This window comes from Lytechinus variegatus, chromosome 3, assembly GCF_018143015.1.
Source record: "Lytechinus variegatus isolate NC3 chromosome 3, Lvar_3.0, whole genome shotgun sequence".
Taxonomy (NCBI): domain Eukaryota; kingdom Metazoa; phylum Echinodermata; class Echinoidea; order Temnopleuroida; family Toxopneustidae; genus Lytechinus; species Lytechinus variegatus.
In genome coordinates, this window is record NC_054742.1 from 15,622,675 (window position 1) to 15,638,344 (window position 15,670).

General features: G+C 34.7%; 1 protein-coding gene across 1 annotated transcript in view; it reads left to right on the forward strand.

Annotated features, from left to right (window-relative positions):
• The window catches only part of LOC121410322 (sorting nexin-5-like), a 51,817-nt gene that overhangs the window by 30,020 nt on the left and 6,127 nt on the right, over window positions 1–15,670 (forward strand). Inside the window, exons 4-9 of the mRNA XM_041602332.1 lie at window positions 2,900–2,993; window positions 4,501–4,613; window positions 5,481–5,670; window positions 11,204–11,291; window positions 14,118–14,244; window positions 14,821–14,910. Coding sequence (XP_041458266.1) covers window positions 2,900–2,993; window positions 4,501–4,613; window positions 5,481–5,670; window positions 11,204–11,291; window positions 14,118–14,244; window positions 14,821–14,910 — 702 coding nt within the window. The remainder of the gene's footprint in view (window positions 1–2,899; window positions 2,994–4,500; window positions 4,614–5,480; window positions 5,671–11,203; window positions 11,292–14,117; window positions 14,245–14,820; window positions 14,911–15,670) is intronic.

Sequence of the window (15,670 nt, forward strand, 5' to 3'; positions counted from 1 at the left end):
CCGATTTTATGCGTTCGAAACTGAAAACAGAACAACGTTGGATTTCAATCATTTCATAATACTATATGCCTTTGAAAACGTGATTAAATATCAAATACAATAATTTAATTCCGAAAGGCCTACTACAGGCAGAGCTGCTCTTCTGCAATATCAGCTGTTGTTTATGGTCTAACTCTCGGCTTGCCTGATAAGAGCAATTATCAGCGATACAGGGTTGATCTAGCCCTTGGAAATGAAATACCATGGACCCTCTCTCTTTCTGTCTCTCTTCCTATCTCCTTTTACATTTCTATTTTTCCTTTTACTTTTTCATCTTTACATTTATTTTTTGTTTATTTTAATGTTATTCTTTCTTTCTTCTTTCCTTCCTTTGTCTTCTGTCTTTAGTTCTTTCTCTTTCTTCCTTTCTCTTTCTTTGTTTATTGCATATGCAGCGTGATGATTCAATCAAACTTTGCGGCCCACCAGCGCATGCAATCATTTTTATTGTCTCACTCTGCGCCACTTTCCGATGGCGTCGGCGGCGTCAACACCAAATCTTAACTGAAGGTGAAGTTTTTTTAAATGACAGCATAACTTAGAAAATATATAGACCCAGTTCATGAAACTTGGACATAAGGTTAAATAATCCAGTATTATTGATCATCCTACCCGAGTTTCAAGTCACATGACTAAGGTCAAAAGTCATATAGGGTTAATGAACTTTGGCCAAGTTGGAGGTATTTGTTGAATTACTATCATAACTTTGAAAGTTTAGTGGTCTAGTTCATAAAACTTGGACAAAAGAGTAATAAAGTATCACTGAAGATCCTGTGCAAATTTCAGGTCACATGACCAAGGTCAAAGGTCAATGAACGTAGTATTTTATCATTATATGAATGGGTTTTTTTGTCGAATAATTATTTTATAGCAGCACTGCTGCTACATGTATATATATGTATATATATATATACATGTATATATATCAGGCAGTGAGACTGCCTGAGGCGTTCCACTTTCTCTTTAATAGTTTCCTTTTTCGGGGCTGATTTTCTTTGTTCGAAATTGAAAACAAATTAACATTGAATTTTAGAATACAATATGCCTTTGAAAACTTGATTAAATATCAAATACAATAATTTAATTCTGAAAGGCCTACTACAGGCAGAGTTGCAGTGCTGTTGTTTATGGTCTAACCCTCCTGTAGAGGAGAAGATTTTGTTATCAGGATATAAGACCGCAGCAAAGTCCTGAGCTAGTGCAGTTGCCTCTGCAACGAAGGGTTTGACGTAATGATCCAATTCATTAACATGTACTTTATTTTTTATACAAATGATATCATTGATATTCATTTCATTGATATTTCTTCATTTAAGAAAATGTGTTTTACACTGGAGGGCAAGTATTGAAACTGAAAATTCTAGGGTTAAAGATAAATGACTCTTGTCAGTCAACTTAAAGGTCAAGTCCACCCAGAAAAATGTTGATTTTAATAAATAGAGAAATATCAAACTAGCACAACACTAAAAATTTCATCAAAATCGGATGTAAAATAAGAAAGTTATGACATATGTTTCGATTATTTTTGTCTCGCCCACCAGAGGTGAAGGCGAGACTTAGGGATCCAAATGTCGTCCGGCGTCCGTCGTCCGTCACAAACATGTAATGACAAATAACTCCACAACCGTAAGTAGCTTTTCAACCAAACTTGGATGGTAGATGGACTTGGGGGACCTGCATGTTATGCTGCAGTCTGAGGTCACATGGTAAGGTCAAAGGTCATTTTCAGGTCAACATTAAAGTTTACATGCAAGACTCTCTTATGACACCTAACTCCACAACCGTAAGTCGCTTTTCAGCCAAACTTGGATGGTAGATGGACTTGGGGGACCTGCATGTTATGCTGCAGTCTGAGGTCACATGGTAAGGTCAAAGGTAATTTTCAGGTCAACGTTAGAGTTTACATGCAAGACTCTCTTATGACACCTAACTCCACAACCTTAAGTCGCTTTTCAGCCAAACTTGGATGGTAGATGGACTTGGGGGACCTGCATGTTATGCTGCAGTCTGATGTCACATGGTTAGGTCAAAGGTCATTTTGAGGTCAACGTTAAAGTTTACATGCAAGACTCTCTTATGACACCTAACTCCGCAACCATAAGTTACTTTTCAACCAAACTTGGATGGTAGATGTACTTAGGCGACCTGCATATTATGCTGCAGTCGGAGGTCACATGGTAAGGTCAAAGGTCATTTTCAGTTCAACATGAAAGTTTACATGCAAGGCTCTTATGACAAGTGTTATTCCATCCCAGTCATTTCACAATGAAGTTTTGATATAATTCTCTTGCATGCCCTCGCAAATCACGATATTTCTGGTTATTTTCATAAGTGGGCGAGACACAAAATTGCTTTTGCCTTGTTCACAAAACAGTGATATGCACAACTGAGTGACATGCAAATGAGATAGTCGATGATGTCCATCACTCACTATTCCTTTTGTTTTTTATTGTTTGAATTATACAATATTTCATTTTTTACAAATTTGACAATAAGGACCGACATGACTGAACCATATAGTATTAAACATTGCTAATTACACATGTTCAGGGAGGAATGAATCGTTGTTTTACTTGGCAATGAGGAGAAAATTAAAATATTTCATATGACAAAATACAAAAGAAATAGTGAGTGGATGACGTCATCGGTCTCCTCATTCGCATACAGACCAGGATGTGTATATAACTGTTTTGTGAAATTAAGCGAAACTTTAAAATGTCATAACTTTCTTATTTTAATTTTGTTGGATTTTTCTCTTTGTATTCAAATCAACTTTTTGTTGGAGTGGACTTGTCCTTTAAATTAAACATCATAAGGGTTGGCTACTGTTTTCCATGACAATATAAATATCATTTTATAGGTGCCCCCATTGCCTCCAAGGCCTGTATCATCAGCTGCTGAAAGTGCTGCAAAATCCAGGAAAGAACTTGGAGAGGAAAGTACAAAGGTCAAAGGTAAGTTTTTCATCATACATTATGCATGGATTTCTTAGTATAATTTTTAGTAGAAAAGCAGGCGATCCTGCATCTTTTCACCTTTTAAAATTTTGTCATACTTGATATATTGGGTAATTAATAACCCAAAGGTGCATAGAAATATGGTGTATTTTATTTTAGTGATACTTCATTATAATTTATGATTTTCAGATCAGGGCAGTTCCATGGTTACGGAGTGACATTGAGAAACAATTTTTTTTGCATTCAAACAAAGATATCACCCATATTTGAATAGTTATTTGCCAAGACATGGTACCTGACAGTAGTTGCTGAAACCCACTTTTCAAAATAATAACATTTGTTATTTTGATCCACTGAATTAATGAGATATGAATATTCATAAACATGGTCACGGAGTGATGCAAAATGGACATATTTGAGGAGAAATCATATTGCTCAATCTCTTTGAATTTTGAATTGCCAATGCTATCATGATTTTGATTTATTGATTGGATTCTATGTTGTTCTAGCTTTAATATCCTGCATTTCATTAAAAAGTTGGTGTATTATTTCATTAATTACAACTTAAAACGTAAACCCATCCCCGGTTACGGAGTGACATCAGAAATATCCACTCACTGGCAACATAAAATGAACTTATATTTTGAAATTTTTGTTTGATTTGATGTAAAATGGTGACCTGAATCCAGAAGAAAATTTTACAAAACGAGCAATAGTTTTCTGTTGAATTGAAATTAAGTAAAAAACAGAAAAAAATTGGGGGTAATTATGTTCCCCTTTTGTATTTATGAAATTCCATATGAGTTTTGATAAAAAAAATTGATCCAGATTTGAAATAGAGCCAATATAAATTTTTGGAAAATGTCCACTTTTGCTTGGAATTGCCCATCACATAGATATTTGAATGGAATTTGTCAATTCTATTGTGTATTTATTGTGTGGTTTACCAGTACATTCATGGGATGTATACCTATTGTTATTATAAAGTAGTGCTGGGCGATTTTTCGATATTGAAAAAAATAATGAATATTGATAGTGGTTTCATGATTATGTTGTATATCATGGTAACATGATATGACAAAAATATTGTCAAGTTAATCACTATATTGACCTCAGATGCTGCTCTGTATTGCTTTAAACCAAATCAGAACTTTGTTGATACCTAAATGACCTCATGTCATGGACAAGCAGCGATGAATGCCATACTTTGATTTCTCCCTTCCTTGCTCTTACAGAATTGGAGCTCAGAATGAATGTATTATATTAGATTTTCAGACTTCCAGATATATCATGTTATTGGCAATATTTTGCTGGTGATAATTGACGACTTGAATCAAATATTGACCAAATTTATTGTAAAGCTCCTACAATAAAATTATTTCCACAAATGATTTGCAATGCCCTTGCTAATTTCATATTGTGGCTGAAGCTTTGTTTTTACTTTCAAATATTTTGTAACTTTGTCTCTTTTTGTTGAAGATATAAATTTTGTCTTATTAATCAGGTGATGAGTTTCATAAAGAATGCCGTCATTTAGAGAAATACCTCAGCCTAGTTATCAAACACTGTACCTTGGGCAAGGATGACACTCTAGCAAAATTCCTCACATCTACAGATGTAAGTTTATATCATTCATTTATTTCAATAATTTTGTCATTATTTTTGAAGATGTAATGCAAAGTGTTCATAAATTTTGATATACCGCCACCAAACAAACTTTTAAGGGGGGGTATAGGAATCAGCCTACGGTTAGATGATCGGTCGGTATTAAAATTTTTATATCTTGCGGGTCAAAATTTTTCATCCTTTCAATGCTTTTCAGACTTAATACACACAGTGGACTTGGAGTAAATATTTGAAATACACATGTTTGATGGGTACTTCGTTGCTATTGTAATGACAGGTATTAATGACATTTAATTTATCTGTATCCAGAAATTTGCCACCATTCATTGTGTACTAGTCATATGGGCATTTTAACATGATCTCACCTCAATTAATATTTTCCAGTTCGGAAATGCAATTAATGCGTTATGAAATGCATTAGTTCACAGAGGTTTGGCCTGATAGCCTGTGTCTGTGCAGTGCCCCTTGTCTGTACATGTGGGTATCTACATGATTCTCAAAAAGAAGACATCTAGCAACTGCAAACTGTACAAAGGAAATACAAAGACATAAATGTTCATGAAAAGATCTAAGTCAAAATGTTGAAATGCTATTGAATTTTAAGCATTTCATATAAAGCCCACTAAATGCAGGCATAGAGCACCGTTGTTTTTCAATAAAAAAGATGTCACGCTGTTGTTTTTCTCAAGAGATTCACCTACCGTATGTATTTTTGCTCAAATTTTGATGAGATATCGAAACACTCTTGAGAATATAAGAAACAACATTCAACTTTTATTGAATTTGAAAGAGATTCATATATCTTAAGGGGAACTTCATTATAGAAATAATTATTTTTTTTATTTATTACCTGTCCAGCCACCCATACGTGCCAAGGTAAAGCGAGGTATTTTCTCTAACCTGACACAGAAGATGTCAGAGGTTATGAAAGGAGGTCACCAAGACACAGACAGTGGGTTTCAACATGAGAGAGATAGAGCAAATCAGGTGCTACCCATCATGAGAGATCTTAGTCAGGTCTTCAAACTTAGAACAAATCATTTACAAAGTAAGAATTTATTCCATCTTTCATCTGTCTTCTTCTATTAATGCTGGTTGAAGGAGATGCACTACGAAAGACAACATGTTTCAGTGCTCTTAGATGACACATGTCAAAGGTCATAAGACTCTCTCATGACAAATAGCTTTGAACCATTTTTCCCTTTCCATTTAAACTTTTATCATGGATGCACTAGGGGTAACATCTGATGTAATAATGTCAGAGGTCACATGGTGTAGCCATAGGTCATTAAAGGCAGATAATTAAGTTTTTTTTAAGTTAAACTTGGTTAGGGATGTACCAATGCCTTTTAAAATAATTTTCATTTTATTTGATGTACTTTAAAAAGAATAATGTAGGAATCACACCCTTTACTCTCATGTTACTTTGGACTACTATACAAGCTGTTATTTTTGCGTCTTGAATTTTTCGTGAATCGCGAGATATTTTCATGGGTTGTTAAATTCGCAATCAGAAGATGTACGAAGCACTTCCAAAGCACTTCAAAGAAGCATAACTAGTGCAGAAGTGCAAATCTATGCTGATATGTGTTTTGTACATAAATATGTCCCTGTAAAAACAGTTACAAAGTGTGGAAAAAGGTGGCTTATATTTAACTTTTTTTTACCTTTAGACCTGAAAATTCATCATGTCACAGTTTGATCTGTAATCCATAGGGTTAAGCAATCTTTGGAATTTGTGTTTGTTGGATTCATTTTTCAAAAAGTTGGTAAAAGTGCAAAAATGTTGAATTTTGTGAACAGATGATCTTACACTTCTAAAAGCGCTGGTCATGTGACTTATGAATATTAATGAGTTTGCAAATAGGTGCCAATACATGTGTATAGAGTCAATCAGATGACAATAAAATCAAATGATTTCATGGAAAATACATTGGAATATTACAGTGAGTGAATAAATATAAAATTACGTTAGAAATAGTTTAGGCTCTCATTTTTTTGTTTGAGAAATAATAAAAATGAAATTCTAGCTAACTTTTTGAATCACTAACTGTACTTTCTAAACCTTATTTTTAGTACATATAGAGGTGCATATCTCAACTTTTTCACTACACAGGATGCTTTCAATAGGTAATCAATGCTGTTGGGGATATTGGCACTGACTGATATATGTGTCAATTTTTTCGTGTGCTGTTAAATTTGCAGCCGATCGGCAATTCGCAAAATCCGCGAGCGAAAATAACAGCTTATACAGTACGACAGCACAATAGTAAGGGTCATTGCTACATTCATTGAAAAAGAAGCAGGTCATGTGCCATAATAATAATAATGATAATACCATCGTGGTGGCTTCTTATATGCACCTGTCCACGTTTCGACGCTCATGGTGCTTCAAGAAAATAAACAATAGAAGAAAAAAAGGATAGACTTTTGAATACTCCTGAATTAAACACATTAAACTGTTAATGGCAGAGGAATAAATAAGTTTTCAGTTCGGACTTGAATGTTTCTGTTGATGAAATCTGGAGTAATTTGATAGGCAGTTGATTCCATAGCTTTGGTCCAATAACAGAGAATGCATGGTCCCCAACTTGTGTTTTGTTCTGGGTGTCTCAAGCAATAGACATTACCAGTCACAATTGCGTGCTATCTGCTATACATGTCAGCAGACTAGTCTACCCAGCATTCAGCATAAATTACTGCAGATCCATTCCCTGTTAAAGGGATCATTTAACTTTGTGAGCAGCTGATTTAAAAAATTCTCAAACTGAGACGAAACATGTGTATGAGTGCCTGTATTTGTCCTCAAAAACCCTGAAACAGACCACAATATAGGATGAAAAACTCTTAATTTAGATACAAGTAGCAATTTATTAGCTTGATTACGAGAACCGTCTAGTAGATGGGTTCAGCTTATGACCAGTTTTCTCCAATTCAAAAAGTCTGATGGCTATGTACATGTAGACTGCCTTCTGCTGTGTGTATCTCCTATACACACGCTATTATTAGCTGCACTGTACATTCAGTGTATACCTTGTACACACTGTATGAAGGTCATGCTGTGTTCATCTAGAGTTAATGTGTTGTGTTGCACAGATTCGCTCTATACATATAGTCATTGAAACCAACTCCCAATTATTTTCAAACTTTGGTTTACATCTCCAAGGTTTTAAAATTGATCCTGTAGATATAATACTTTGAAACTTTGGGATGGTATTTTTACACTATAAGTCTAATGTTTAGCCCATTTTCAAGAACCAAAATGATAATTTTTTTTAAATGAGAACAAAGTGAAATGATCACTTTAAGCTTTTATACAATACCATTTTAGCAACATTCTGTGAGTATAAGAATTTACCCTAATTTTCACCATTCATGAATAGATATCTATGCATATAACTCACCCTATTTATACAAGAATACCAACTTGAAAGTGCAGTATTAGAAATTAACTCCATCAATTTTTTTTTGTGAAAAAACAATGAACCTTTAGGTCAACATGGCCATGCATTTAATACAAATTATGTGGCTACATCAGGCCTGATGCATGCAGATGCAGCACGTACACAGAAAGTGATAGGACAGCTACATTTGACCCTTAAATTATTTATTTGGCGATATTAGATTTTTTGTCTCGCCTGCATAGCAGAGCGAGACCATAGGCGCCACTTTCCAATGGCGGAGGCGTCAACATCAAATTTTAACCTAAGTTTTTGAAATGTCATCATAACTTTATTTTATATGGATCTAGTTCATGAAACTTAAACATAAAGGTTACCAAGTTATTACTGAACATTCTGTCTGAGTCTCAGGTCACATGACCAAGGTCAAAGGTCATTTAGGGTCAATTAACTTAGACCCATGTTGGGGGAATCAACATTAAAATCTTAACCAAAGTTAAAGTTTTTTTAAATGTAGTCATAACTTTAATAGAAAGTATATAGACTTAGTTCATGAAACACTTTACATGAGGGTAATGAAGTATTGAGGAACATCCTGTCCGAGTTTCAGGTCACATTGCCAAGGTCTAAGGTCATTTAGGGTCAATGAACTTTGGCCATGTTTTGGATATTTGTTGGATTACCATCATAGCTTTGAAAGTTTATGGATATATTTCATGAAATGTGGACATAGGGGTAATCAAATATCACTGATAATCTTGCATAAGTCTTAGGTCACATGATCAATGTCAAATGTCATTTAGGTTCAATGAACATAGTATTTTATTACATGAATTGTGATTTTTGTGAATAATTATTTGATAGTTGTTGTCTTACCTGCATAGCAGAGTGAGACTATAGGCGCCGCTTTTCCGACACTGGCGGCGTCAACATCAAATCTTAACCTGAGGTTAAGTTTTGAAATGACATCATAACTTAGAAAGTATATGGACCTAGTTCATGAAACTTGGCCATAAGGTTAATCAAGTATTACTGAACATCCTATTAGAGTTCCATGTCACATGACCAAGGTCAAAGGTCATTTAGGGTCAATGAACTTAAACCATGTTGGAGGAATCAGCATTGAAATCTTAACCTGAGGTTAAGTTTTTGAAATGTCATCATAACTTAGAAAATATATGGACCTAGTTCATGAAACTTGGACATAAGCTTAATCAAGTATAACTGAACATCTTATTAGAGTTTCATGTCACATGACCAAGGTCAAAGGTCATTTACGGTCAATGAACTTTGGCCGAATTTTGGGTATCTGTTGAATTCCCATCATAACTTTGACAGTTTATGGATCTGATTCATGAAACATGGACAAAATAGTAATCAAGCATCACTGAACATTTTGTGCAAGTTTCAGCTCTCATGATTAAGGTCAAAGGTTATTTAGGGTTAATGAACTTTGGCCGAATGGGGGTATCTGTTGAATTACCATCATAACTTAGAAAGTTTATTGGTCTAGTTCGTTAAACTTGGACATTAGAGTAATCAAGTATCACTGAACATCCTGTGCGCATTTCAGGTCACATGACAAAGGTCAAAGGTTAATGAACTTTGGCCGAATTGGGTGTATCTGTTGAATTACCATCATAACTTTGAAAGTTTATAGATCTGATTCATGAATCTTGGACATAAGAGTAATCAAGTATCACTGAACATCCTGTGCAAGTTTCAAGTCACATGATCAAGGTCAAAGGTCATGTAAGGTCAATGAACTTTGGCCATGTTGGGTTTTTTGTTGAATAACCATCATATCTCTGTAAGTTTATTGGTCTAGTTCATAAAAAGTGGACATAAGAGTAACCATGTATCACTGAACATCTTGTGCAAGTTAGAGTAGTTTTCAAAGTCAGCACTGATGCTATATTGAACCGCGTGATGCAGGTGAGACGGCCAGAGGCATTCCACTTGTTTTCAAAGTCAGCACTGCTACTAAATTGAATCATGTAATGCAGGCGAGACTGCCAGAGGCGCTCCACTTGTTTTGTGTAGCGAGCCTGAATAAAAATAAAGTATTCTTGAAGAATTACTGTCAGTTACTATTTGCAGAAAAATGTCACTCACAACTCAAGATCGATCTTAAAGGGAGTGATCATAACGTCTTCAGTGTTCATTATTGGAAAGAAGTCCCAGTCTACAGCATTTTTTGTTATATTTTTGGTGCATAGTTGAAATACAATTATATACAGTGTCATGAAACTTTTATTTTAATTTCAAACAGAAATGTGATTTTGGTGATGAAATTAAAGCATAACAATTGAGATCAATTGTATGCTTTAACATAGCAGTTGTTTATAATTTTTTTGTCTCGCCCACCAGAGATGAAGGCGAGACCTAGGGATCCAAATGTCGTCTGTCCGTCCGTCACAAACATTATGACACATAACTCCGCAACCGTAGGTCACTTTTCAACCAAACTTGGATGGTAGATGTACTTTGGGGACCTGCTTGTTACGCTGCAGTCAGAGGTCACATGGTAAGGTCAAAGGATACTTTCAGGTCATTGTTAAAGTTTACATGCAAGGCTGTTGTGACCTACAACTCAACAACCGAAAGTAAGTTTTCACCCAAACTTGGGTTGTTGATGTACATGTACTTCGGAGACCTGCATGTAATGCTTCAGTTTGAGGTCACATGTTAAGGTCAAAGGTCATTTTTAGGTCAACATTAAAGTTCACATGCAAGACTCTTATGACACATATTTACGCATATGTAAGTCAATTTCAAATAAAACTTGGGTTGTAGCTGTACTTAGGAGACCTGCATGTTATTGTGATTGGAGGTCACATGGTAAGGTCAAAGATCATTTCGAGGTCAGCATTAAAATTTACATGCAAGACTCTTACGACAAATGTTATTCCATCCCAGTTATTTCACAATGAGCTTTTGATACAATTCTGTTGCGTACCCTTGCAAATCGCGATATTTCTGGTCATTTTCACAAATGGGAACATCGCTTATGCCTTGTTTTTATTTGGAATGATAAAAAGTACCATCCAAACTTTGTACTTCTGTAACGGTAACTCTCTGAATAATGGTGAAGAGGTGTCAGGATCATATTCTAATAAATATTCATAAGAAGATGCATTTATATTAATATTTTTTATATATCTTTTTTTAAATATTAAGGGTTATCAGCTGCCTTGAATCATTTTGCAACAGCTTTATGTCTGGTCAGCAGTGCTGAGAAAGATGAAAGACTTATTGAAGGAACCCAGTAAGTGGTCACCAACTAAATTATTTTCTTTAAACTTACAAAAATAGATGTAAAGTGATTAAGAAGGGTTTTTTGTAATAGAAAATGTCTTATCAAGGAATATCCATGGAATAAACATACATTAATCCCTAATAATCTTGGGGGTGTTGAAAGCAAATATGGGTCTGACATTATACATGAAAAAATAATGAAACAAGACTTGAAAACCCTTTACTAATTTATCGTGAAAATTTGAAAATGAGGTGCTCAATATTGAGCAAGGGAACAAATTGACCAAGCAAATTTTTTTTCTTCATCTCAGACATTCATTAAAGTAGAAATATATTGAAAATCGTAAAAATGGAGAATCATACATCAAAATAAAGGAGAAAACAAGGAGAACACAATGGTGTACATCATATATCATTGAGACCAATGAAACTCAGTTAATTAATAGTTTCAAGTTGTCTCTCTGAATGCTTCAAACACGCAGCATTACGTCCGCGAAATTGGGGATTTTTTATGACGTCACTGTCTGTACGAGAGGCGTGATTGGCTCTCCCTAGCTCCACTTGCATGCAAAACCTGTTGCGAGGGTACGTTTTCTCCACATTGTCACTGAATACTTCGATCCCGAAATGAAAGAAAACCCAGAATTTTATCTAGATTTGGATTTTCAAATTGATGATTTTGAGATGAAGAGAATGATGATCGTGATGAAGTGAACAACAAAGTGACGTAGTTGGAGGTAAATTGGGGAATTACGCCGATGATGATAATGATGAAAATTCAACTTGCAACACAATCACAAGTCATGTACATGCCGATTCGCTACCAATTCATGCAACTGGAAGTGCTAGCTACACTGCGCGGGCCAAATTGAATTCATGAAAATGAATAACCACATCGAGACAGAGTCTATCATAAGAAGGAAAATAATGATATAACTGTACTTACAAACAAGTGAATATATACCGGTAATCCGAACCTGAAGGCAAATCAACTCAACAAATAGCAGCAGACGATATGCACCGACGATAAACTTCATGTGGCTGGGATAGATTGTCACTCGTTCTGTTAGATGTACTTTTTATCTCATTAATTTGACAAAATTACGAAACTCGGAATTATCTATCTATATTAAATTATAGTAACATGTCTTATTATTTTTTGAATTATGATAAAACCTTTTTTGAAGGAGAACATTGAGGTAAAGTAAAATTAGATGTAAAACATCATCCCCACCATTCGTAGCATATGTGATCGTAAACAAACCATCACAACACATGCTGTATTGTTTTCTCGCCTTGGCTGAGAGAATAGATCTATACACATGTTGCACAGCTCTCGTGTGTTTGAGATGGTTTCGTTTGCAATGACATACAAGCTACGCATGTTGGAGATGATCTTTTACATCTAATTTTAATTTACCTCAACGTTTTCCTTCAAAAAGTTTTTTTTTTTAATTTAAAAAAATAAGAGATGTTACTATATTTTTATGTAGATAAATAATTCCTTGAGTTTCGTAATTTAGTCAAATTAATGAGATAAAAATTACATCCAACAGAACGAGTGACAATCTATCCCAGCCACATGAAGTTTATCGTTGGTGCATATCGTCTGCTGCTATTCGTTGAGTTGATTTGCCTTCAGGTTCGGATTATTCACTTGTTTGTAAGTACAGTTATATCATTATTTTCCTTCTTATGATAGATTCTGTCTGGATGCGGTTATTCATTTTCATGGATTTAATTTGGCCCGCCTGGTGTAGCTAGCACTTGTAGCAGCAGCTGCATGAGTTGGTAGCGAATCGGCATGTACATGACTTGTGATCGTCATGCAAGTTGAATTTTCATCATCAGCGTAGTTCCCCAATTTACCTCCAACTACGTCACTTTGTTGTTCACTTCATCATCATTCTCTTGATCTTTAAAAACATCAATTTAAAAAACCAAATCTAGATAAAATTCTGGGTTTTCTTTCATTTCATGATCGAAGTATTCAGTGACAGTGTGGAGAAAACTTACCCATGCAACAGGTTTTGCATGCAAGTGGAGCTTCACGTGGGAGAGCCAATCACGCCTCTCGTACAGACAGTGACGTCATCAAATTCGAGTCAATTCAGAGACCGATGCGAGGCATATTACGGAGAGGCATTTTAGCGTTTTTTAATCGGCGATTTTCACCTTTTGTATTATTTTTGGTATTTCTGAATGACCCACGGATAATCCCCACACCATTACCTTTCCATTGATATAAAATAAGACCACATTCATAATCAATACATTTCTCCTTTAAACAGTCTGCTGCACACTTAGGTTGTGCAATGTTTGTCTGAAAAATATTGAGATAACAATTCTGTGGAGGCTCAATGCCTCTATTTCAAATACTCATAATGTTGAACCTAGCTTATGAGAACTTCTTTCATTCTTGTCCTGAGAAATAAAATGGTAATAGGAAGAACAAAATAGTGAGAATTAATGAATAGGTGATGAAGTACCCCACCAGTCCCCTCCCTTGTTACGTACAGAATTTTGTCACTTTTGAGATCCACTTCTAACTATAATTTTTCTCATATAGGTCTATGAGATAACATTACACATATACTGTATTGATGATTTTCCAAACTATGTGGACTCAAAAATAATCCACTTTAATTTGAGTAAAAAGTAAAACTAAATTCAAGCTACAGTGCTACTCAACATTAGACACACAACTTAAAACCCTTTATCTTGAAAGTATTGTTTGCCATTCTCTTGGCTCTCCTGGAAAAGCTTCATGGCCAAGTTATGGAAGGCAGAAAATGAATAATGTTGAGGTCATGCATTTGTTACTTTTTCTTAACAGGATCCAATTGTTGTTTGCCAGAGCCATGGAACATTATTCTCATGGTATAGATGTATTTACAGCTAATCATGAGTCATCATTAGGTTTCTTCTTAGATGTGTATGCTAGATATGCAGAAGCTGAGAAGGTATGTTTATCAAGAAATATTCATTAATAGCACATTAATAGCATATTTTTCGCAAGATATTTTATGATTTATTTCAATACCATGGAAACATACTACTATCTGTTGCTAAAGAGTTGCAAAGTTGAGTGTTGCGTGTTAAATGGTAATGGGAAAAATGTATTTTGAAGATATTTATTGTTATATGATTAGCAATGTTTTTTTTTTCATCATTCATTTCTTATAATCATTTCTTTTATCATACTGATATTGTGCAAATTGATAATGGAAATGCCAGGAATACATGTTTTCCATTCAAGCATACCTGCCCGGTGTGTAAAGGTGTACACTTTACCTTCAAAGTGAGTCAATGTACTTTAGGAAGAAGAATATGTGCACTTTCTCTTTTGGCTCTTAACACACGATTTAGTCCTACTATCCCACACCTTTTCCTGCAAGGCTACAAATATATATATATACATATATATTTGTAGCATTGCAGGAAAGTATATCATGCACTTAAATAAAATCTATACATTATCTTTGGTGGATATACTGTTCAATCTTTTCTTTCTTTCTTTCTGTTGATGTCTTGTTCAGGAAATGTTGCACAGAAGAACAGTGAAATTGGTAGAGTTTGACAGTGCAGTGAAGACGCTCAACAAGGCAAACCCTCAGAAGAGACCACTCGTAAGTTCTCAATAACTTCTAGATGTACAGTGCGATAAGTTTGCCCCCACCCCTGAAAAAAAAATAACAATAAAAATAAGATAGATAAATAAATAAAAAAAATACACAGCACAGTCTTATATCACAAGGAGACAGGTAATGGATTTTTATTTCTCCACCCACCCTAGGTTAAGGCTGCAGGCATTATGTTTCCATCCTTCTGTCTTTCTCATTTTCATTCTAGTGATAACTAAATAACCAATTGACGGATCAAGTTCAAACTTAGGTCAATATGCATACAAGTAATAATGATCTGATTAGTTTTGGGTCACAATGTCAAAGATCACATAGATTATTATATACATGTACCTGAAAATATCTTGTTCTGGAGATAACTAAAGATCCATTAGAGGTTTCACTTGTAGACTTTGCTCATTTATGCATATATGGAAGTGACAATGATCTGATTAAATTTTGAGGTCATTAGGTCAAAAGTCACAGAGGTCATTTGCAACTTTTAGAAGTTAGGTGTGTAATATGTCTTGATCTGACTTTTACCGACACATGCATTGTGACTGCAATCAAGAATCCTGTTTTTCTTCATTGATGACTGAATTTTCATTTGAGTGGCATGTTTTTGAAGAAATATCTGAAACTAACATTTTCTTGGGAAAGAATTCACTTAAATGATATATAACATTACAACATCTGAATTGGTTGATATGAAATTGCGTTTGCTGGTTATAAACTTCTTATTACTTTAACAAGAATCTACTTAGAT